At 46.3% G+C, this 26,553-nt stretch overlaps 1 protein-coding gene across 1 annotated transcript in view; it reads left to right on the forward strand.

Annotated features, from left to right (window-relative positions):
• The window catches only part of EIF2A (eukaryotic translation initiation factor 2A), a 627,352-nt gene that overhangs the window by 453,948 nt on the left and 146,851 nt on the right, over positions 1–26,553 (forward strand). The window contains exon 12 of the mRNA XM_069618378.1: positions 14,262–14,402. Within this exon, the coding sequence (XP_069474479.1) occupies positions 14,262–14,402 (141 nt within the window). The remainder of the gene's footprint in view (positions 1–14,261; positions 14,403–26,553) is intronic.

Below are 26,553 nucleotides of genomic sequence, written 5' to 3' on the forward strand. Positions count from 1 at the left end.
AATTTGGAAAGGCAGTACTGCACTCTGTGGATACTTAGTTACTTACATTTTACTCCCTCCTCCTGATTATATTATTACTTTGGGAGTGTATCAAAGATAAGGAATATGTGGGAGGACACAATCTATTCCAAGAACAAGTTACTTAACCCATGGTGACGTTCTTTCGACTGGATGTTCCTCCCACATATTCCTTATCGCCCTCCTCACAGTAAAACTTACCTTGTGGTTAGTATGCGCTTCCTCAAGGGTAGTAACCGTCTAACTCAAGACAGTGCTTCGCTCTTCAAAATGGAACTGAGAAACGGACGCTGCACGCGCTACTTATACCTGTGATGACGTTGACGTCAAGACGGAGGCCTTCGAGGGACATCAACTCGATAGGCATCGATGCACAGCACCCTCTACTGGGGGGAAAAAAACGAGGCAGCAAGCTGGATATTAGGGAATATCAAAGATAAGGAATACGTGGGTGGAACATCCAGTGGAAAGAACGTTGTTATGGGTATGAAACTTGTTCTTTGAAAACTTTCCAGGCACCTACACAAGGCCATACCCCTGACTTCAGCACCATAGAGGACTGCTGTATTCAATTTGGATTGCAGCACCTGGAGTCAGTTGTCTAAACATTTCCCTTCTGAGAGCCACTGTGCCTGCTTCGCCATTGTATTTACATGACTTCTCCATGTGCCACTGTTTGAGAAGAGCAGACCCAAATATCTATAGTCATTCATGCTATTACTGCGTTTTCAAGCCCCCATTTAAAAGTCATAAAACCACAATTTTTGTTTTCACAAGGTTCAGCTTAAGGCCATGCGCCTCAAAGTAATTATTAGTATGCTCCAGGCTCCGCTGTAATCCTCTGGCTATCAGAGCCATGAGGACAATGTCATGAGGAACAGAAGCAAGCTTAATTTTACACTGTCTAATAAAGGGGTTATCAAACCTTGCGTGGCATTATGGGTATTACAATCACAGAGATATAGAGAAAATAAAAGTGGGGTCAGAAGACATCCTTGCTTTGACCCCCTTATTAGCACTAAAATTCCTTTACTACCCTTAATGCCTATCGCACCTGACCGTCAGTGAAGTATCTGCAAAAGTACCTTAATTGATTGCAGGAGCCCAGAGGAAACCCCAATTCTGTTTAGCTTATCCCATAGTTGCGTTCGGTTGATGAATTGAAATGCTTTGGAGGGATCTAGAAAGGCGGTAACCAGGCAGTTCTTCCTTCTTTTTGTGTACTTCTCCACTATCGTATTCAGAATAAAGCACTGGTCGATAGTGGAGAATCCTTTATGAAAACCAGCCTGCGTATCTGGAGGGACAAAGTTCTCCATAGCCCATTCCTCCAATCTAGCCACTAAACATCCTGCAAAAATCTAGTTAGAAACATCAATTAAAACAATTGGGCGGTAACAATGAAGATCGGTCATGTATCCTTTTCTAAATCATGGGACGACTAAACTCTTTTTCCTAGAGGAAGGTGATGTACTAGCGGAAGCAATTGAATTAAAAACCTGTAGGAGAATGGGTGTCGACCATTCACTGAATTCACACAAAACTTCTGTCCTGATTCTGTCCATGCCTGCTGCTTTACCTTTTGGGGGTTTTAATTGTGCTTTAATCTCAGCATGCAAAAATAGCTGCACTTTTCCCATCTCACTCTTACCTAGAGGGATTAAGGGACTAAATTGCACCTCCACCTCTGGGTCAAAAAATACTTCTTCAAAATGGGAGACCCAGTGTTCTGAGTTGATGAGCCCCACATCTCCCTCCTTAGCAGCCTCACACACTCTTGCAACTAGCCTCCAAAAACATTCCGGCTTGTTTTGCCTCACTGTCCTACCAAGAAGGTCCCACTGGGCCTCAGTAAATTGACGCCTTTTATATTTTAGCAGGTTCTTATAGGATGTTTTGAGTGAGTGAAAATGGCCTGCTGGTGTTAAATGTTGCTGTGATACTTGCTGCAGTACCCATTTTAACTGTCTACATTCGTCATCCAACAAGGGGGCGTCAGTTCTTGAGAAACCTCTCATCTTTCTGTAATCAGGCGAAATATGGGGGGAAATCTGATAGATGTGGGCATGTAAGAGTTCAAAAAGCTGTATCACCTCACAGTGATGTGGGGCACCTAAAAGCTTATCCCGTAACGTAATGATAACCTTATCTCGAAACAAAGTTAACATATCTGAGCTCTGAATCTTTCTCATTGGAACTAACTGGCACAGATCGGCTATGGGGCAGGCCTTTTATCCTTAGATCACGCCCATCTTCCACCATACCACCAATGGGTTGTGAACACTCTCTGGTCGATTATATATTTTGAAGCCTTTGACTTTACTAAAGGAGAAACAATCAACCAGGCAATAGTCCGTAATTGTTTTCCTTCGGCCTGCCTTATAGGTTGGTTTTGGAGGAACATAAGCCACAAACAAATATTTAGGCTTAAAAGACACATTTAAAGGACCATAGCTGAGCGCTTAGATCTCTTTGGGATGCCACAGATTTCATCCACCCTAAGCTTATGCTGGGTCATTCCCCTATTATGGCCCAATTTAAATCTCCAATCAGTAAAACATTTTCGGCCTCCACCTGCTGTAAATCCCTCGGTAGAAAAAATTCTTCATTGAGTTTACTAATATTTTTTCATTTAGGGGGTACATAATTATTTATCACTGTTAAATTCTGCTCTAAAGGGTCTTTTTTTCAGATATTGACACTGTTAATAAGACGAGGCTCTCAGAGACCTGGCAGACTAATGATGAATTATAGGACTTGTACACCATTGTCGCCAGAACCTTCCTCCATCGTCCCCTTTCAAATTGGTAAACGCTTTCTTTTGCTTGCCTGGAGAAGTATAAAACAAATCTAACTTGCATTACTATAAATTTGTGTCCAATACGTATGACCATTTTTACTTTGCATGTCTCGTAGAGGTTCACTGATGCACCTTTTCATGCAAATTCTCAGACACACAGAGTTAATGTGAATATGTATATTTGTGTGTCACCAGTTGTATTGGGAAGGCAAAGGTAGCTCCTAGTAGCTGTTTGTGTCATGCTAACTAGACCAGGTTCTCCATGTCAATGTCCAGTAGCTCAATAGCTTGCATCAATTTCTAACCCATCTGGTAAATCCATTCATCATGATGAGTCTGCCTAGACTCCTATATAATGGATCTATTGCTACACTCAGAACGGTGGGTTACTCTCATGAGAATGCATGCTCACATACTTATTCAGAGAGGTTTTTGTTTGTTCCCAGATATCTTGCGCATAAAGATAATAAAAAAGGAGGAATGCTTATTCCTAGTGTTATAATATATAATTATTTCGGCTTTTATTGATTAAATGATCTGTGTGGTCAGCCTGTATGTGTTGGGTTTAGTAGCAAACAAGTTTTTAAGTTTGCATTTCTCTGTGAATTTGTAGAGATCTATTTGCAAGTCCACAAAGTTGTTAGTGTTTGTCAGGGAGAAAGATAGTCCTCTGTAAAGTAGGTAGATTTCTGCATTGGTGAGTTCCTTTGATGAGAGAGTCAAATGTTCCGTTTTCTTTAAGTGAAAGTGATCTTGTCATTCTTTTTCCTATTTCTTTTTCTAATTTGTTGTTGCTGTTTAACCAGAGAGATTGTCTTTCTTATTGACATTTTTGCTGAATGTTATTTTAACATATTATTGTATGTTAGGTGATTGCCCTGGAAACCCCAATAGGCCCGTCCGCTCTGATTTTAGTCCATGCATTTACCCAACTTTTAAGTTTTCTAAATGTAATTGATATGACCGTTTATTTCATTTTGGTTCTGCTAGAAGCTCAAAATAACAATGTGTCTACTATGGTTTTTGTGTACAATTTAAAAATAAAGTTGAACAGGGGGGGCGCTGTTGTGCATGACTGCAATGGCCGCCTGATATGAGCACTCCGGCCCGACTAATATACTTTTGCTAATAAATCCTGCTTTGGAGCCGCCTGCGGAGCAACAAATGGCTAACTGTATGGAGTGAAGCCTTGGGCACACGTAGTTAAAATCCTAACTACGGCAAAGCCATATTCCCCAAGTTACACCATGTTTACTGTTTGCCGCAGCTGGGCAGAGGTGTTGGCTGCACTTGAGAACCAGGGACCCGTCGGCCCACGTCGCAGGCGCTCCATTTTACTGGATCATAGAGAGGAGAGTGGCCTGCCGTGGTGTTGCGCTCAGGTTCGGCGACCGGCTTGGGGCGGGCAGACGAGTGAGCTACCCCACATCCGTATTCAAGGATTAACCCCCCCGGGCTCGTATCCGACGCCTGGTGATTTGTGCGCTGAGGAGCGGAACTACTGCTGCAATTACACGGCCAGAGCCGGCGGACTGAAGGTCGCTGGAGGGAGCACCTGCGTTGGTGCTCGGGCGAGGGGCAGACGGAAGCTACATCCTGGCGGGCCGGACACTTGGTTCTGGGCCGCGGCGAAGATCGGCCCCGCGGCCCATTCCGGGTGCGACGTCCACGACTCAGACATTTAACCAGCAAGGCCGCGGTGTAGCGGGTGAGGGGACGCCGAATGGCACGCCCTGGGCAGTCCTCGCCGATGCAGTGCATCTGATCGCTCCCCGCTGCGAGCGCTGCCGGAGCGGGGCGCTGGCTGGCGCTGCCTTGAAGATGAGCCCATAACCGACGTTGGATGTGGGAAATACGCAGATAACAGCCTATCCATGGTCTGGGGTACTGTGTCGACCGCCAACACACGTGGACCCGGAGCAGTGAGCGAACGAGAAAACTACTCCTACTGGCCGACATGGTGTGACAGACATTGATCCATTTCCAAGCACATATGAACAATCAATAATACGGTGCATCAGCAATAATATACATGTACATTGAAAACAGTAGTGGAACTGGCCACATATGAAAGTTGTCGGTGAGACTCTCAGTGGAATTGATACGATCCTATTAAACTGTGCTACAAACATTTTAGGACATTGAGCAACTGGCACATTAGAACGTGGGAGAACACAGTCCACTCGCGCTACTCACATTGCGTGTACAGGGGCTGGACTCACCTCTAATTAGTGGCTCATTTTCTCTGTGAGCCCAAACAGAGCTGCTCTGCTGAACTGTACTAAACTCGGATACGACTGGTTGGCACGTACAGTGCTCCTGTGGGACCGTGGTTGGTGGCATTACTTGACTGCACGTCTGAGAGGCTCCAAATCCGGGCTAGAGGTAAGATTGGGGTGGCACACGGCCGTAAGATCAGGAGCTGCGGGCTGGTGTCGCACCGATGCGGCCATGGAAGCTATGGGCAAGATGGAGGCGCTATTAGGACTCTACGGCTTGTCTGTTAGCGGTCTAGCCTTTTTTTTGCTACGGGCATATATGGAAGCCACGCCCCCTGCGAGTCGCGTTGCAACTTGCTTTCGCTAACTTTTGTATCGTTCCTTACCAGTGCCTTCCTAGATTTCCTCCCGTCTCAGCATTTCCCCTTTTGCTGCTATATATTTCCTCTGCTGCCCTATCCTGCTCGCCGGACCTTGGTTCTCTTCCTTTGCCTTCCTTGCATATCATTCTGTTTACGTTTTCCGGCTTTGTCTAGTTCTGTTTCTGCTATCTGCTTTGCGCTGCCGCAGACCTGCCTTCCCCGGCGGCCGGGTTCCGACTTGTCGGCTCCCACCCGCTCGGGGTTACTTTCACTACATCTCCGTTCTCTCACTCTCTCTCACTCTCTCTCACTCTCTCTCAGACTCACTCACGCTCTCTCGCTCTCACTCACTCATTCTCTCTTGTGCTCTTTTTCGTTCTGACTTCTGGCTCTCTCTGATCTTACCTGTTTCTCCGGTAGTACTATTCCCGTGCTTACCCTTCTTTGTCCGCTTCCGTGTGTACTGCGGAAGTCCTCTTCAGCGACTCTTCCTTACCTCTCCTTCCCGGGCTCCTTCATCCAGAAAAGCCCCGCATCAGTGCCGCTATCCTTTGGAGTTACAACCAAGATCATTGTTGAAAGTCCTCACCTGCCTCTGTACCTTCTAATCTACCCGGCCATCGTCATCTGCAGCTACACAGGGTTTTTTCTGCCTTTCAGGCTTTTTCCCTGTTTGAAGGAGCGGGCTCCCCAGGGTTCACTTGACTGTTTGTTTTATTAACGATCAAAGTGGCCTCGGGAGGAGACCGCCCCTATCTCTTTGAACGTAAGAAGGGGAAAGGATCTCTAAAGAAGGAAGGGGAAGAAGAGAAACCTCCAAAGGACCGGAGAAGGAGGCAGAAGGTACTCAGCCACAGTGAAGATCCAGGTGAGGCGATCCCTGGGAAAGGAGCCTTGGGTAGTGACAGCTGGTCTTTGACACTCCTGGTTCCCGAACTACCCGTCTTTTGAGTTGAACCCATAGGGTCCCTGGAAGGTTGCAGAGGGCGGAGGCCTCAGGTGTGCGGGACCCCCCCGCACCCCCCTGGGCTGGGACCATCCTGTTATACCCCGGATTTGTTGACTGGCCCGCCAACACTGGGGGAACCTCTGAGTGTAATTGAAATTAAAAACCAGATTGCAGCCTCGGTTCAGTGACGCCAACTCCTCCCGACACCTTGTTGTGCTTTTGTCTACTGCGGCAGTCGATATGGGAAACACACGGAAGCAGGAAAAAATGGTGGAGGGAATGGGTGCTAGGAAGAAAGGACAGATGGACTTGTTCACCAACAGTCAGGCAACAGACCCTGCGCCGGAGTCATCAGCTGCAACTAGTTCCCACTCAGACATAGATGGTGGCGACAGAGTAGACCGGTTGATGGCCACAGTACAAAATGACTTCTTGGCTATTAATGTCAAACTGGATGACATTGTTACTACCATCGGGTCATTGAAAGCAAGGGTAGATGAGGAAAGCTCGCGAATCACTGAAGCAGGGAGCAGGATTGGCGCCAACGAAGATACCATCACCCGGCACGACCGAAACATAGCTCAGCTCAGAGAAGGTCTGTCCAAGATGCAGAACAAGTGTGAGGATCTCGAATCACGATCCGAGAGGAACAACATTCGGATTGTGAGTGTATCTGAGAAATTTGGCAAGGGCGCAATGGAGCAGCAGGTGGAATCCCTCCTTAAAACTCTTTTTGGAGCAGACTCCTTCTCGGACCATTTTTTGGTCGGGAGGGCGCATCGCACTCTGGGTCCTGTGCTGAAACCCAGGGCTCTGCCTCGCACGATCATCGCACGCCTCCTCAATTATAGAGACAGGGATACAATCCTTAGAATGGCAAGAGAGCTAGGAACACTACAGTACGAGGAAAGCTGTATTAATATCGCCCCAGATTTTGCAGCAGGAGTGCAGGCCAGTCGAAGATCATATGAACCAGTCACGAGGCTGCTGAGAGCACAAATCCCATACGCATTAATATTTCCAGCCAAGATGAGAATCCACCATGGTGGGAGGGTGCATTTTTTTGAAACCCCGGCCGCTGCATTGGCCTATGTTGAGGCCTCTATACCCTTGTCCCCCAGAGACCTGCACCGGAGAGACGAGATCCTGCTGATTGACCAAGGAATGCACTGATATCCTTTCTTTTGTTTGCAATGTTGCTTGGTCCCCGAGGGGGGTTCCACGTATTGTTGATGACGGGTTGTGAGCCCGATCAGGTGGCCACGTGATGGCAACGTAGCGCCCTCAGGAGAGTCCCCACAGTTTAATAGGGACCATCTTCAAGTTGGGGTGGATAATGTGGATGGGGGGAGGGTTATGGGAGAGAGAAGGGCATGGTTTGTTAATGCCTACTGGATGATACAGGGTTCTGGTGGGAAGTTGGGGGACATGTATGTTCGAAGTTTAGTACATTTGTGGCCTCTCGGATGCTGGTGCTACTCTCATCATGCAAATGCAAGAACTATCAGGGACAAGGGTTCGTCACAATACACCTATATGAAACACTGGTGATGAGCTAAGGATACACTTATTGTCATGGAATGTCCGTGGGTTAAACAATCAGATGAAGGCTTGAAAGGTCAGGACCTACGTCACTAGACATGGCCCTCAGATTTTGATGCTACAAGAAACTCATGCACAAGGGTCAGCCAACATGAACATATTGCCCAAATGGGGCAAACTAAGGTATTACACAGATTATTCCACGCAATCCAGAAGAGTAATCGCAATCATACACCTCTCGCTGGGTTTTCAGAGCAAGGGTCATAGGATAGATCCACTGGGGAGATATATGTTGGTCTGGGGGGAAATTACAGGTAACCAACAAGTAACATTAGTTAATACCTATGGTCCCAATATAGATGACCAAGGCTTCTACCTGAATATATTTGAGATTCTCAATTCACTGGACACGTCCACTATAATATGGGGGGGAGGGATTTAATGTTGCTCTTGATCCCACACTAGATAGGTCCAGTAAAGGCGCCCACCAAGACAGCGCTAACACTTGGCCAAATCCTGCCACAATTGTCATTAATGGATGCATGGCGCGAGTTGAACCCTGACATTGGGCGGTACACATATTACTCCTCGGTGCATGACTCTGAGTCGCGTATTAACTATTGGTTCCTCTCCTCAAATATGTTGGATGCACTGAAGAATTGAGATATTGCCCCGCACGCTATCTGTTCACTCCCCTGTGCTGCTGGAACTTATGCTGCGAGACACCCCCAGACCTGTAAGGAGATGGAGAATGCCCAGTGGGATACTTAATGATCCAAATGTGGATGAATCCTTGCATAGTGAGATAGCTGAGTTTTTCGCTGATAACATAGGGACGGTGGATCTGTTCTCCACAATCTGGGAATCTTTCAATGTTTGGGTTAGAGGAGCTCTGATATCGAAATTCATGGGTCTCCTTAAGTGTGTACGGCGGGAGCTTGGGGAGGTTGAGAGCAAATTAAACACCTTCTAAGAAACTTACAGTCCCACACAATACAAAGACACTCTTGCTGAAGTACACAAACTCCTTAGAGCCTTTGACAGCCTGGCTACTAGGGAACTACGATATATAGCAGCCCCTACTTGGGCATGCAGGTATGGGGAGGGGAACAAGGCCGGGAAATCATTGGCCAACTTGATAAGACCTGAAAGACAACTGAACCCGATCGCCAGCATTCGAACAGCCCAGGGAGAGGGGGCGGGGGGTCACGAGGGAAGAGGATATAAATGGCGCATTTGTTACATTTTATCTGAAAATCTATGCAAATAGAGATAAGAAGTCTTGCACTGAGATAAAGACCTACTTGGCGCCGCTTGATATCCCGAAGCTCCCATCCGAGGATAGATTAGCGATTGACCAGTCGATCACTGCTGAGGAAATTACTGAAGCAATTAAGGAGCTTTTGTCCGGGAAGGTGCATGGATCGGACAGACTGGGTGCTGAATTCTATAACGAGTTCCAAACGGAACTAGTTCCTATACTGCTGATAACGTGGGAGGAAGCCCTAGAGAGAAACATATTGCTCCCGGAAATGAGAGAGGCTATAATAACCGTACAGCCCAAGCCCCAACGTCCACCGCAGGACATGTCGTTTTCCAGACCCCTTTCGCTCATTAATGCCGACGCTAAGATATTTGCAAAGGTACTGGGGACCCGGATGCTACCAATTGTACCTACTCTGGTCCACCCGGACCAATGTAGGTTTATCCCTACAAGGTCCACTGCCTTAAATTTGTGTAGGCTGTTTGGAATAATGGCACAAATATACCTGGATAGATGCGCAGTCGCTGTGTCCCTCGATGCCGAAAAGACCTTTGACTCGGTTTCATGGGTCTACCTCCTTTCAGTACTGGAGGCATTTTGAATAGGACCTAACTTTGTCTGGTATGTTCGGCTGCTGTATACTGACCCTGCGGCCAGATTGCTAGCTAACCGGATCATTTCCGAATTGTTCCAATTGGGCAGGGGCACTAGACAGGGCTGTCCATTCTCGCCCATATTATTTGCCTTAACCATAGACCCTATGGCAGCGGCCGTCAGATTGAAACATGGGGATAAAGGGATAAAAATGAAAGGCTCTACCCAATTAATTTTGTTATATGCAGACAATACGTTATTATATATCCGAGAGCCTGAAAAAAACATTGAACCCATAATGGCAGATGTACATGAATTTGCTGATTATTCTGGTTATACCATAAATAATGCTAAGTCGGAAATATTCCTGCTTACCCCTGCTACCAAATGTTGAGTTATGACGTGTGGACTCAAGTGGTCAGAACAACATTAGATACCTGGGAGTTCTGGTTTCTAGAAGTAGACACACTTTGTACTCGGACAACCACGAACATAAATTCCAATTGCTCAGTACTAAATTTCAGATGTGGGGGCGCCTTCCCATCTCCCTGTATGGCAGGGTTGCAATTCTCAAAATGATCTTTCTCCCCAAATTACTATACTTCTTTGTGAATGTGCCCATTTGGCCTGGCAGGGACATTTTCGCTAAACTCCGATCCATGGTAGTAACGTTTCTCTGGAATGGGAAGACGGCTGGAATAGGATGGGAAAAGATGACTGAGCCATACTGCACTGGAGGCATTGCTGCGCCGGATTTCGAGCTCTATTATTTGGTTGCTCAAGCACAATTCGCAAAATAATTGATCAGATACGTCACCACATACATGGATAGAGAAACACACCAAATCTCTCAGACATTCAATCGGTAATTTTCAATGCGCGGCATAAAGACTCATGCGAATACGATCCAGTGAGCTGTACGGTCCGGGCTTGTGGGACGATATACAAGCGGCTGAAATTAGACACACCCTACAATCCGGAGGTTCCCCTATGGAATTTCCCAGGCATCCCCCCAACATACGATGTACATTTACAGGAAACCTGGGACCCCAATAGAGAAATCAAGATGGGTGATATGTTCCCAAATGGGAAGTTTGTGACTCTGGAAGACTTTGTGAGTGCGGTGGGTGGAGGGCCACTTAAAACACTTCAGTACTATCGGATGAGATCTGCATTTCATGAGCGGTGGTCACTCTTTCCTGATGAACCCCCCCACCCTACACCCATGTCTACAATTGGCTACAACGAGAGAGGGTCTGGGGATTTCCAAGTTGTATGTATCGGTGCAGACTCACCCGACAAACCGGGTCGAAGATAAGTGGGAGGCAGACCTACAAATGCCTATTGGTGAGGAGAAATGGGGTAAATACTGTGCGCTTACAAAAAATGTGTTCACTCAACACCAGTCTGCGTCCGATCCAGTTTAAAATCCTGAATAGGCTACATTATACACCGGCTAAAGTGGCCAAATTTACAGCAGACTGCTCAGCTGACTGTCCTAAATGTGGACTGCCTCAGGCAGGATCCTTTCAAATGTATTGGGAATGCCCAGCTTTGGCGGGTTTCTGGGGAATGGTGGCTGGAATGTTGGAAGAAATTACCCAGATTCCCCCTGCTTTGACGCCTCAAAGATATTTGTTTGGGGACATCGGTAAGTGCTCGGAAACAACTAGAAGGTTATTCAATGTCTCCTGTGCGGTGGCAAAAAAATGTATTCTGCAAGCCTGGAAAAGTCCCACACCGCCAAACATCAATACTTTCCTTCGTGAATTGACTTATGTTAATGAATGTGAGGAGCAATAGGTCTTGACCCAGCCCGGTACAAGTCGACCAAAGGACATTTGAGCCCTCTCTAGGGTGTATTTGTGTGAAATGCTTTCTGATGACTAAACCTCCATGCAACTTGTATCACATTATTGCGATTAAGAGATGCATCCTTGTATGACGTGTTGAATATGATGTGGAAATGGCGCTGTTGTGTCTGATGTGACCACTAATAAAAAGATTTTTTTAAAAAGATTTAAAAAAGTTGAACAGGGCATAACTCTGATGACCCCCTTAGTCCGTTTAATGTATTCTTCTGGCTGTAACCCAGCACAATAATATTGTGCATTTCAAACGTCTTTCTATTCTGAAGTTAAATAAGAACGTTGCATCATTATGCTACAAAATAACCCAGTTTGTTATTTTGTATTATTTATTTCATTTTGGGTATTTATTGACCACGGATCTAGCTCCAGAAAGCAACAAAGTACTGCACATAGATTGGGGTTCAGGCATACATTAGATGGTTACATGGAGGTGGGTAGGGTGTTGTTACAACATAGCATTTATTACTGCCATGTCATGTAAAGTAGCAAGTAATAGTTATTTTTACATTTGGTGAGGAATATGTAACAGTGCTAAAAGGGCACATGGTGGTAGAATACATTGGGCTGTAGATGGTGGTCGGGTGGTATACTGGGAATGGTGGGCTGGAGGTTTATCTTGCAGGGTATAAAGAGGGGGCTCTTGATTTATTAACTGAACTACTTAGGTTTGGGGGGAATCTGATGCCAAAATGTATGAGGACCCACAGTTTCGGACGCAGACTGAAAATGCTAATTTCCTGCTTCTCTTTATGCATTTATGTTGCTCTGCCAAGGTCCTGACTTGAGAAAATCTACTACCAGAGATTGCATCTGTCTGCCTGATAGTAGGGGGCGTGCATGGTGGCAGCTTTGTGTATGATGATGATGCTGCTGACTTTGAAGGTGATGTGTTCTTTTAGGGGTAGCCAGTGAAGTTCAACAATTTAGGTTGTTATCTGATAAGGCCTTAAAATGTCTACTCGCTGCTATCCATTGGTGAGTGACAATTGACTCTTGGCGATTATAACATGGGGTGCTGGGTGCATGTGATGAACTGAGGGGCCGAGTGGTGTTTTATGGCTCGCTAGTTGCCTGCAACTTGAGCACTTTACCCCTGATGTCGTATTTGCAGAGACCTCAGAGATGCGCAGCTATCTGGACGACACTATTCAAAGTGCTACAGTATTTCTGGGTAGGTCGGTGAACAAGGAGTTTCTTCTGTCCAGCTGATATCGGACTATTGGCTGTATCCTGGACCTAAAGCAGATGTTTGGTAGGAGGGACTTGATTTTTGGTAAGGGGGAATACATAATGTGTACCATGCTTCTTGAGTTTTTATCGTTGTGTTGTTTTGAAGGAGAGGTGGCGCTCTGAGTCAGAGGGAGACTCAGCAGAGGTTATCAACTGTGTGGTGAATCCCTCCAGGTTCATGGTGGATAGAGATACTTGGATGTGGGAATTGTTACATGATATTGGTAAGGAGCAGGAATTTTATTTTAATGGGGTTCAGTTTGCGGTAGATGCTGGAAACCAGATCTGGATCAGAGCGATTCATGCCTTGAGTTGGTATATGTCTTTGATGGATTATATTCAGTTAGAATAGAGTATTGTCTGCATATTGATGTAACTGGGTGTTGTTGCTGATGAGAGTTGCTAAGGGCTCCATGTAGAGGTTGATGGTCATGGGTGAGAAGATGGATACCTGTGGGATTTGTAGAGCTGGTGATCTGTGGGCATCCTTCCAGACAAATCGACAACAATCTACAATGTAGGAGGTGAAGCATCATATCTCTGATGCTGGTGCGGCTGTAAAGTATGTTGATGAGGGTTGGTTTAATATGTGGAGACTGAGGAGGGATCAAGGAGTACCTGAAGGCTGGGGTGTCAGAGTTGTCAAAGATGAAGTGTTTCTCATCCATCTCTTGAATGGCAGATGTTTTTGTGCTGCATCCGAAGCCTAATTGACAGATCAGTAAGAAACTGTTACCAAAGAATGTGTGCCACCATACAACCTAGTGTAACATGTTCTCAGCACCAAAATATACTGAGGTGGATTTTCTGGTACCCTGTGGTTATTGAGGCACTGTGTCGTTAGGTTCGGTTCTTTTTTGTTCTTTTTGGGGCAAGTTCTGTCTCGGTTCTCTTTTCTTGTGAATAACTCAACATCGAAGATGTGAATTCACCGAATGACATGTACTGGCAATTGTGGGATCCATTATCTTATTTTTTTGTATTATTAATTTGTTTTATAATGCCAAATCTCATTTAACTTTTCCAATCGCTTCTTATTGTTAATGGTTTGAGGGTTTTTTGACATTGATGGGCATTTGTATGTAAACAGATTGGGTATGTTTGGAACAAACATAATGTTCAAAATTGAATTTGAGATTTGTTACATATGGTTCAATAAATGTATGGATTTGTCTTATGAAAAAGTGATTACATTGCTTTTTAAACCTTTGCGAGACCAACAATTACTTTTTACATGTATTTCACTTTCTTGTCCACATCAAGCTGCATTGACATCTTCCTAATGATAGTAATTGCACATGTACTACAGTGTGCATGTTTATCGATCCATTGGTGCTCAAATTCATCATTGAAAATATTCATTATTATGTTGGTCAAGCATGTTTAACATAAAAATGTTTTTAATGGCTCAGGAAGGTAAATCTGATGCAGTGTCAGAGCCAGTGTGTGAGCCAGACCACGAGCCAGACCAACACAGTTCACTGAACAGTGCAACCGTTGCAGAAACCTCTGGAGATCCTGATGTAGACAAAAAGATAAAGAACCTCAAAAAGGTCAGTGTTTGCTTTACTCCTATTTGAATGGGTTATAGACCTGCAACAATCTCCTTTCTTGAATCAAAATAAAGCGATTAATAACGGAACTATGCCTCACTCATAAACTCTCGCCCAGTAAAATGATAGGTAATTTTATTACTGTCTTGTTATTGTATTTATTTTATTTTAATATTTAATGCACCATATACAGATATCATTTCAAGGGACCAGGGAAAGAAAAGGAGAAATAGAGAAACAAGAGTAGAAAGGTACATAATGGCTTTTTTGTGTGGAAACCGCAGTCCAGGTGCAATTAAAGCATATCAACGTTTGTTGGAGGTGTTAAAGAGCAGTGATGTAGTTAATATAGCATAGACGTCTGGTTGTATAACAGATTACTTCAATTCTGTTTTTTTAAGATCGTGCCATTTAAGCCAATCTTCCCTTCTATCCCACTCCTTCCACCTGAAACCAAGCATTGATCACTGAAAGCTTTAATAGAGCCTGCAATCGACTTATTTTCTGTTCATCTTATAGGTACTTCTGGGAAGCATAGTATTTGTGCAGGACACATTCATCCCATAGGAGTATATTGGTGCTATAGACATACAACATGTTTATTACTGTTCGTTATAAGTTTATATTTATAATGCATTTGAATCAAGACATTCTATAAAGCTGAACTTCCAAATATTTCTCATTATGCTTTACTTGCAAAATTAGTGAAGGTATAGAAGTCAAAATGGTCAAAGGGGCATGGCGTTGCAGTCTAAAATCCCTTATTTAAATAGAGAGGGTGAACCAAATATAAGCCCTGGGGCCAGGTGAGGTATAGGATGACCTACAGGTATAGCTATTATCAGGTTATCAATCTGAGGAAATTAGGGGGGATATGGTAGAAAAACACAGATGCAGTGACTTTTTTAAAAGTTACTTTTATTTATGCGTAATGTGTTTGTAAGTTGCAATGTATTGACTTACCTGACTGTACCAACATGTCCCCAATGCGGGGATCACCTAGAAATGTCAGCCTAATGACAATAAACAGGACTCCCCTGCCAGGGATGATCGACTTGCCTGCTTTGAAGATTTGTTTACAGGAGCTGTGGCACATTGAAAATCAACCGTTAAAACTGTGTGAGACTTCGAAGGCTATGACTGCAATGTCCCCCTTCCCCCCACACCACCCCAGGGCTCAAGAATCTCGTCTCGACGGACCTGCTGAATACTTGAGTAGTCTATGTGGGGAAGCCAGCATAATTCACGCACCACTACATAGGAAAATGGGATACTGTAGCCCTGCATCAAGCACCGGCAGCGAAGAAAATGAGTTGTTGTAGCCCTATCAAATATAAAAGGCACTGAGGAAACCATGGGACACATAGGCCAGCCATTCACTGCCCTGGCAGCTGTGCATGGGAGGGAAAGTAATTAACCCCTGGCAGACCGTGGATTGTAATCCGTTATGATGGAGGCAACCCTTAGGGGACAAAAGAGGTATTGCACATAGAAAAGGAGATTTGCATATTGAAATGGACTCTTTTTAGTGATACAAGCTGTTTATATAGGGCAGTGCAGATGCAAATATTTTAACAAAAGGGGGATTGCGGAATGGATTGAAATGGGGGTGACATCTGTGCATATCTAACCAAACCAGCTGTGGCAAGATTGGTCCTGCCTAGCAGCACTCGTCCTATACAAAAGGAACAACCACCAGGCATTAAAAACACGATGCTTGACCTTGAAGATGACGACATGCAAACATTTGATGGATTGGAGTTTCTGTTCCAAATACACCTATTGGGCGTTCCATCTAAAGATGTCGGCTCAGCGAAGCCTATGAGTAAAATGTCTTATCCCACCTGTGCCTCTAAATCTTGCCAAGTCTCCCCAGGCTTTACGAACAGGCAACCTCTTGACATTGAGTATGATCTGCAGGGCTCACAGCAAGCACTACAGATACAAGGTCTGTTTTTACAAAGACTGCATCCTCCTTTGAATCGAGTAACCATCCTACAAATGCTACAGAGCATTGTATCATTGCAAGTCATCGGAACAGAGGATATGGCAATAGTGAATCAACTGGGTCATGAAACCCGATTAACATCAAATATTCTTTTTAACTCTGACTCGATATTAGATTTTATTATGGCATACTAAACGATTTGTTCAAACGTTGTTACCAATGCTGCAAAGTCAACGTCCCCCGGATCAAATATCCCAATCCTAAATATAGGCTTATTTTCTCACGACATGCACTTAAACCTCCCCTATGGTTAGATGGGTATGGGGAAGACCTACTTCCTGTAAGCCACTTGACTACTATTAACACCAACAACGTTGTTAAGATGGCCCAGGAAAGTCCCAAATTAACCAGAGGATTTGGAGTCAATCCAAACCGGACTCGTAGACAAAGTGCAAAGTCAAATCCGGCTTTATTATGATCCAAATAAAGCAGAGACAGCATACAAGCATTGAAATCTTGTTTCTCTTGGCACATCCATTACAAACAATGATTTAAGTTTTACAATTTCGAGTTTACAAAAACCTATGGGGATTGGTTAGTGGTGGTGGCTACATATACACTCTATAGAGTTCAAACATCTAATTGGGTCATTCTTGCCTGATGGCTCCTCCTGAGACCACGCCTATATTGATAAAGGTTAAACTGTCATATCTCTACAACAGATAATTGGTTGGCACCTTACTTCATAGGCGGCATAAAATTGGGGTTTCTAAAGGGATGGCTTCTTGCTAACCAGCCTTGGATATTTGACAGGCCGTCAAGCCATGAGCCAGACAAAGGGTGGGGGGTAGAGAGGCCCATGGACTGTTAATTGCTCATTAAAGAAGTTACCATCCCTCATTCCTAGGCCATGAGACAGGCAATTGTATTTGACCTTGTGTGGTGCCTCGTCTCTGTGCATACGTGTAGGGAGTACGGCAGGTGTTCTATATGTGTTAGTTTCTCATGAATAGGCAGTGTTCTTCAGTTATGGGTCACGTGTGATTTCACTGTGTATGAAATGGGATGATCTCCTATTTTTTGGGATTTCAGCTACTACTAATGCGTGTGCTGTGTTTTCTGTTGCCACCTGGGACACTATTGAGTTATTCTGAATGGTGTCTTTTGGCTTGCTGTATTACTGCACATGGCCTACAAAGGCTGGTTGTGCTTTTATAAAACTTAAATTAATCTGGGAGTATCCGGCCCACGTCATGGTGGGTAATGTAGTCCCATAATGTTCCTACCTACATGGCTGTCAGGGTGTGGTGTGCCCTACGCCACTCCTCAAATGTCATGCCTACATCCATGGATCTGCTTAAGCTCTTCAGCATTGACTTTCCCCTAACAGCCAGCTGTCTGCCCACGCCCTATGGGGGTGGCCTGCAGGGACCGGACAGGACTTTCTCCAAAGGGGCTCCTGTCGACTGCTGTTTGTTGCACGTAATCTTGTTCTCCACAGGTCATCTCCATAGCCTATGGGGCCCCGGTGGGGACCCCTCGACAGTCCGATGACGCTGTGAAAACCATCACCTCTGCTACAATCTGTTAAAATGGCCCAGGAAGGGCCCAAATTACCCAGAGGACTTGGAGTCAATTCAAACTGTACTCAAAGACGACATGGAATCCTTGTCCCCTCTGGGGATAAGGACAGTCACCTAGGGTACAGCCCATTGAGCAATGGCACTCCCCACCATTCCCCAGCCCCCCTCTCCATTCAGAGCCATTTTATTGAGAGCAAAGTGTGATGAATCAGATCAGAAAGAATCATCACTTATTTCCCAGCAGTGACCTCTCCCAGTGTGACCAGGAGACCACAACAGTGTGCTGTTCCTGACACTGGGGGCAACTATATGAGGTAGAATCGCCTACGGGAGGGTAATTCTCAAGGGAGGGAGTCGACATCATTGGAGGAAGGTGCAGACCAACCCTTCCCTGGTAGGGATATTCATTCTCTTTCGCCAAAACCCATAGGCCAATCTTTACATTCAAATATGCCTTCCACATATCGATCTTCCAAGACTGACTTGCCTTCTAAAGCCATTAAGAAATGTCACCTGGATCATTATACAAGTTATCAGAAATGGACTACAACTCCGAAATGACTGAGACGAGGAAGGAGACAAGAATAATGAAGATTGAGGGAGCCTGGATTCCAACGTACTGTTCTGGTCATTGATGTGGTACCAGGACACATAAAGTGGCTACAGTTTATATGGAGTGGGCGAACCATAGTGGCGAGAGTCTTTCTCCTAGAACAAATAGGGAGTGTACATGCTGGCGACAAGAACAAGGTGGAAGAGGTGGTAAGCAGAGAGACTGTGTGCAGACCGGAATGGGTTTTGGAAATCCCTGAAGCTGTGGGGGCAAACTGAGAAGCCCGAGTGAGGACTTTTCACTGGTGTACAAATCTATGCGTCAGTGGAACACGGTATAGTAGCTGGAAGGTGCTGCCTGCACCCTGCAATGCTGCGTAGAATAATGAAGGAGAATTTGGTCAAGAAGAGCATGGCAGAGGAACGTTTCCTTACCTGCAAAAAGGAAGCAGACTCTATAACAAGGGGAGGCGAGTTCAGTACAGCCCAGGAAAGATAACGTCTATGCGGAAGAATGCAAACCACGCACCACAGATTGACAGAGGAGGCTGGAACCACTAAACCAGAGCAGCAAGGAAGAGAGAAAAGTCCTGATGAAAGCAAGGAAAACTGAACCAGTGAGCCCATGGGAAAAGGCACGTGCCGCCAAGGCATGGGAGTTAGAAATTTAAGAGACCCTGGTCCTCTGATGAGGCATAGATACATGGAAATAACGAGAATTGTATGCAATCAGGGCATGCTGAGTATGAGTGAAACTCTAAGAGAAACGTTTGAGAGACAGGTCGGGAAAACCGAAGGGTGGAGCCTTTGGGGGATAAGAATGAGTTTAGCAGAAGTCCGGGCAAAAGAGTTTACCTGGCAATCACAAGTGTGTGGACATTAGAGGTCCTGGCAGGAGAGTACACCAGGCAATTCCAAATGTGTAACAAAGAAAGTCCTGGCAGGGGAGTTATACCAGGCAGCTGAAAAGCATTGTGTTAAGTTGTATGTGCCAGTGTTGCACTTGGCCAAGAGAGGCCCAAAGAACTGTTCTGAAAGAAGCCAACATTGTGAAATAAAATAGTTGTTGTGCAAGTGTTATACTTGGCCAAGAAGTGCCCAAGGAACTGTTCTGAACAAAAACAGAGTAAAGAGGAATTCATAGGATGGGTTCATAGGATGGGGAAACGCCCTCTGGAACCAAGGACCTTTTACTTTGAGAAGTCCAGAGAACAACAGTGTATTAACCTCAAGAAATAAAGGATCCAGGGGAAGGGAACTACTCTCTGGAACCAAGAACTTAATTATTGAAGAAACTTTTATCATTTTCCTTTATTAACACTTTTTCAACCACTTAAGGTTAAAAACCGTTCCCTTTTTCACCTTGGAGTTAAGTTTGCAGTGTGAGGGTCAGAATAGAACTTTGGACACATGACAGTTTTGTTTTTTACATCCCGACACGGACAGATCATTAGTTTGTCTTTAGGTAGGGAAATTCCTCTTAGAGCAGGATCAGAGCAGCCTTTTCCCAACCCCTTTATTTTCAATAAAAGTCTTTAACAAAAAACATGGCAAACTTGTGTCTGTCTTTCAATAATGACTCCTTACAAAACCTGTGTATGTTTGTAACACATGGGATATAGCTAAAGTAGAAAGTACTCAGACGAAGAAGAGCATATAAGACACAAAGATCATGGACTTGGCTAGTACTGGTACAAGGTGGCCCTGAAGAGGCATGAAGATCAAGTTGTTAACAGAAACAAAGGACGCTGACAATCAGCCAGGGCGGGACTAGCAAAATTGTATAAGAAAAGACGACAAACTAACAAAGCTGTCAAGCCCAGCTGGGAGAGGCAACAGGTGTGAAAACCAGCAGGACTTTCAAACACTGTCGGTGTGGACGAGAGATGTGTCGGGGACTCTAACAATTGTGTACCTAGCATGCGAGGAGAGCTTACTCGTCGCAGTGGCAACAATAATCCCACTGACCACCAGAGATGGGTCGGGGACCCTAACTATTGCAAACCAAGCCTCTAAGGAAAGCTTCCTCGTTGTAGTGGCAACAATTAGCCCACTGACCAGCAGAAACAAGATAGGGACCCTAATCATTGCATACCAAGCAACCGAGGAGAGCTTCCTCATCGCAGTGACAACAAGCCCACTGACTACCAGACACGGGTCAGAGACCCTAACAAGTGCAAACTGAGCATCAGAGGAGAACTTCCTCGCTGCAGTGGCAACAGTAAGCCCACTGACAACTAGAGAAGGGTCTGAGACCCCAACAAAAAGTAACTAAGAAATCGAGAACTTCCTCATCGCAGTTTTGGCAGTAAGACCACTGACGAACAGAGAAGGGCCTGAGACCCCAACATTGGCCAACTGGGCAATCCGAGGAGAACTTATTTGCCGAAGTGTCCAATATAAGCCCATTGATCACCAAAGAAGGATTTGGGACATTGGTAACACCAAAAAAGAGTAGCAAAATATACTTCAAGCTGAAAGTCGTGAGAAAGAGCTTGTTAATCATCAGGGGAAGGGAGTCATTCACACTGGCCGTATTGTGAACTATACAGACCAGTACCAGAAGAACAGTAATTCTCCTGGTCAAGAACTGGGAGTTGTCCTAAAGATGCCAGGAGAAGGGAGTCATTCTCCTGGCCTAGGACGTGGACTTGTGTAAAGGCTGTGTGGAACCCGCAAGCCAGGGGAAGGGAGTCATTCCCCATGGCCTTTTTGTTGCAAGAGAACATTCTTTTAAACACTATCCAAGTATCGGGAGAAAGGGAGACATTCTCCTGAAGAAGGAACTTTCTGTTGGATTATTCTTTAGGTGAAGTGTGAGGGATAGAAGTAGGTTGTGACCCAGGGGGCGTGGCTAGGCAGCCAGTGGAGTAGGTCGCCTGAACGGACCGCTCGCTCCTGATCCTGTGAAGATCCAGCTATATTGCAAGCGCTACGACACAAACTCAGTGGAAAATTGGAGGAAACGTGGGGGAACACTACAGCAGTGCAAAGCTGCGAGATTGGAGCTGTGCAGCGATCGTAGGAGGGCTGTGGAACGAGACAGTGTGGTCTGCCGGAGGTGCCTTTGTTCAACATGGCGGTCGCAGTGAGGGAGTGAGCGCGGTTGGACAAAGAGGCTGCAAAGCTGGGCAGCGCTCAAGATGTGGCCATGGCATGGCCTGGGAGAAGACGGTCCCTGAGGGGGCAGCCGCACAGAGGCAGACGACCGCCCGGCTGCTGGAGAGTCCGGATCGGCAAGAAGAGGAGTGAAGAGCGCAGCTGCACCCGTGGGAGCACCAGGGACCTCACATCGAAGTGCAAGCAAGTGAGGGTTAGATCCTTAGAGTCCCGGCCCCCTTGGGGTGAGACTGGTGTGTGGAGTCGCACACGGGCTGGCCCGGGCTCTGTAACTGTGAGAAGGGCATTGATGACAAAGCCCCGGAACGAGCATACTTAACAAAGGTTCCGGCGGCCATTGCTCCGGTGAATCATTAATAGCCTGATTGAGTGCCAAAATCCTCGCACATAGAGGACGGAGTGGGGACTGTGCACGACGGAGAACTGGGCCGGCGGGTGAAACATTAACACGCTTATTGGGTTCTGCAGCCCTCGCTGCATAGAGAGCAGCATGCGCGCCCCAAAAAAAGGGTTTGGAGCCATAAAAGGAAATGAGAGCGACTGTACTGAGGCCACAGGCTAGACAGTGCTCTGGATCCATGGACTTTGGGAACTCCACAGGCGAACATACTGGGTGGGTGTATTGAACACAAGGAATCAGCCTGCATGGGTTAAATGGAAGGCAGCCCCTGTACTCCCCAAGTAATGTGTGTTTACGCATGGTGCAGCAGACTAATTGTGACACTAGCAGCATCATCCTGCTGACCTTCCATGCTACAGCAACAGGCTTGAGGACACAAGCCATACCTGGTGCAGGGCCAGGATAAGACAAAGATAATACACCCAAGTGCGCACAACCTGTGTTTGGTGCTATGGGAGGCACAGACTCTCAGGCCACTCAAGTATAGGGGTCAGAGATTGTGTCAGTGGAAGCAAGTGAATCCCTACGACAGCCACACCATGGAGGGCCCCAGATAGCGCTTAGCAACAACTAAGGCACTGATACCCACTCCCAGGTACCCATGACGGGGGCTAGGGGCGGAAAAAGGCAGAGGACGAGTACCAAGAACTTGACAGGCCCGATGCATCCCACATCAGCTAAGCTGAAACCAAGCCAACCCACGTTGGACGGCCTTGCTAAGGCCAAGCAACAGCCCCCTGGAAGTGACATGGAACCAGCGCTGGGGAAGGGGTGCAAGACTATGGAGATGCACAACCAGGTGATGCAGGCAATAGCAGACCTGAAGGCCTCTGAGCGTGCTGATTGCGGTAGTACAAGTAGATGTTGGCCTGTTGCACCAGGATGTGCAGAACTTGGCGGAGCACACTGCTACCCTGGAGACCCAATCGAAGTAAAACACGGGAGCGTTCCACGAGACGCGGGCAGATGTCCACATTCTACAACAGAAGGTCAGCCTCCTGGAAAATAGAGTGGAAAAAGCAGAAGGGCGGGCGCGCCAGGAGGAATAATAAACGCATAGTAGGCTTGCCGGAGGGGGAAGAGGGTGCTGATCCTACGTCCTATATTGAGAATATGCACCTTCAGGAGATTGGGCCTGGAAACCTCACGCGAGGTTTCAAAATCGAAAGGGACCACAGGGCACTGACAAGACGCCCACCCACAGGTGCACCGCCAAGAACGATCATTGCTAAGGTCTTGAATTATAAAGATCGGGAGAAAATATTGGCATATTCCAGACAGGGAGCTGAAATCAAAAGGGCCTCGGCAGCATTGGCGGTTAATCCTGATTATACCTTCCAAGTCCAGAAAAGCAGAGCGCAATACGCAGCAGCTAAAGTAAGGCTCCGTGAGGCAGGACTGAAGTATATGTTAATTTATCATACGCGACTTAAAATCATAGATAAAAACAAGATCTGATTCTTTGATCTCCCAGAGGAAGCGCAGGCATGGATAGAGCCCGGGGGGCAAAGGGGGAGACAAAGCTGATGAACGACGTAAGGGAAGCTCTACACAGCCAGTGGCCAGGAGCGTCTGAGGTAGCCGGACTGGTTCAAGGTGAGACGCAGTACCCCGAGTACTCTGCTACCAGAGGGGCTCCCAATGGCAGCGGATCTCTGGCTAGAAGGATTCTCCTTGGATCACACTGTTTGCACTTGCTGTCTAGGCACCTCTTTTGTACATGGTGGGGCTTTGTCAACATACACCGAGATGAGGAGGATCGTACTCGTGGCTGCTGCCGCCACACCCCCGGAGTCCCTTTTTTTCTTAAGGGCACTTGTTTTTGTGCCTATGTGCTGTGCACTGGCCAGAAGCATGTTGGCTTGTGGTGAGCGCGAGAAGTGGACATCCCTGAGCAACGGGAACGTACGTAGCTGGGCTTTTGTTTATTGTTGGGGATGTTGGGACAGTTTTCTTGAGAAGGGGTTTGCCATAAGCTAATGAAGATGTATCGTGTATCACCCTTTTTTGGAATACCTCATAAGAAGGAGGCTGTGAGGGGCGACCTGTGGGGGAGGATACGCTGGGCAGAGTGGAAGGAAAGCCAATGGCAGGATCTGTAAATGTCCTCACATGGAATGTGAGGGGTTTGAATGCCTATGTGAAAAGGAACAGGGTCTATTCATACCTCAGGAGATGCACATTGTATATAGCCATGCTGCAAGAAACCCATTTAACGGCTGAAAAGCAAATATTGCTAACAAAGAAATGGTGGGGACGGGGGGCAGGTTTGGGGTTCGAAATTTTCGGCTTAAGCACGGGGAGTCCTGATATGGATCGCACCCTTCGCATCCTTTAAGGTCACCCTTAATGAGGGTAGCATGGTGGTGGACACATGCTTGGTCAATACGTATGCCCTTAACCACGGGGCGGTTCAGTTCTTACAAACCCTATATCCCAGGTTAGGTCCTTACAGGACTAGTAACATGATATGGGGAGGAGACTTTAATTGTACCCTAAACCCTCTCCTGGACAGATCAGACGTGAAATATACCAGACCGGCTCCGCCAGCCAGGACCTTGCAAACGCTTTTAGATTCCTTCACCTTGGTAGACCCCTGCAGGGCTTTTCACATAGACACCAGGCATTACTCGTACCACTCGACACCACATGCGGTGCACACGAGAATAGATTACTTTTTTGTGGGATGTGAATTAGCTCCTCTTATCATGAATGCACAATATAAAGGCCCCCTAGAGCCCCGATCCCTACGTGGCAGCTTAGGACTGAGTCACTGCAGAACCCCCCCATTCCGGGATTGCATTAAAGACTGTATCACGGATTATGTTTTGCATAACAAGGGGAGTGTCTCTAGTGCAGGGACCTTTTGGGAGGCGCTGAAGGTAGTGACTGGAGGAGCGGCCATAGCAGGATCAAATGAGGTCCAAGCAAGCATAAGCGGAGATCTGACCTCCGCCGAGGAAAGCTTGAGGCAATTAGAACAATCCCAAGAGCAGATAGTGGACAAGAATGCGAAGATCTTTACACTAAAACAGAAGTGTATGGACTGCTGGGAGCAGTTGGACAAACATGATACACAGAGATGCAACATGTAGAAGGAGATAAACCAGGCCGTTTGCTGGCTTGGCTGTATAAGAGCGAGGATTAACAAGGGCCTGTATACTCTATATACACGAGACAAAGAGATCTGTGCCATACCCAGAAGGGTGTCAATGATGCGTTTTTGGAATTATATCTGAACGTTTATCAGGAGAGATCCCGGATACCAAGGGCCCACATAGAGGAAATGCTGGATGAGATAGTTCTTTCAATGCTGAGCCAGGAAGCACAAGATAGTCTAGATGAACCCATCTCCCTAGAAGATATACTGAGCACGATTGTGGCCCTGCCAACGGGGAAGACCCCCGGGATCGGATGGGCTCCCTAGCGAGTTCTATAAACAATACGCCCAGGAATTGGCCCCCCACTTGCTTAGCACCTCTAATGACTTCTATGATGCGGGGGTTCTCCCGCTGAGCCTGAGAGAATCTATTATCCTACCACTCCTTAAGCCTCACAAGCCTCCTGAAGAGTGCAGCTCTTATAGGCCCTTGTTGATGCGTAATCAAAATAGCAAGATACTTGCATCCATACTCGCAAATCAAATGAAAAAAGTGATACATAGCTTGTTATTGCCGGACCAAACGGGCTACATACCAGGACATAGCATGTCCTGGAACTTGAGACGATTGCGTGATAGATATCACAGCATCCTGGGATATGCTGTGTGCCATAGCCACAGGTTCGGGTTTGGGCAGGCATATATCAAGTGGGTGCAGCTTGTGTATACTGGACTGATTTCTAGGGTCAAAACGGGGAACTGATTTCGTAGGTTGTCCACTGTCGCCACTGCTCTATGTCCTAGCTATTGAACCCATTGCCCAGTACCTTAGGGCGAAATATGCAGAAGCAGGCATTGAAATAGAAGGGACGAAACATCTAATATCTCTGTATGCGGATGACACACTGGTCTATATTTAGAATCCGTAAGATAATCTAGAAATATTATTGGCGGCAATGGCACACTTTGCGAATGTCGAGGATAACGATTAGCATGGATAAGTCAGCCCTTTTTCCCCTAGCAGGACTGTGTGGGTTAGACGCTTGAGCGTTGCCTCCGCTAGCTCTAAGATGGGAAATGACCATGTTTCGGTATCTGGTAGTCAACGTGTTTCATGACCCTGCGGTGGATCACACGCAGAACACGCTGAGGGCCTTGGAGGGGGTGTCCAAAGCTCCATGAAGTTCGAGGCTAGACCCTTTCACTGATGGGAAGGGCGGCTATGCTGAAGATGGTAGTGGTGCCCAGGTTGCTGCACTTCTTTGTGAATGCCCCGTTTTACATACCTAGATATATTTTTTGAAACTTTAGACAGCATTTGTAGAGGGTTCCTGTGGCAAAACGGGAGGAACCGCATAGCGTTATCAATAGGCTGCAGGCCGAGTTTTGCATCAAAGTCCTGCAGTTTGAGCTATACTATGTGGCGGGGCAGTTGCAGCTTGTAGTGG

The sequence above is a fragment of the Ambystoma mexicanum genome, chromosome 10, assembly GCF_040938575.1.
Source record: "Ambystoma mexicanum isolate Mex_15411 chromosome 10, UKY_AmexF1_1, whole genome shotgun sequence".
NCBI lineage: Eukaryota > Metazoa > Chordata > Amphibia > Caudata > Ambystomatidae > Ambystoma > Ambystoma mexicanum.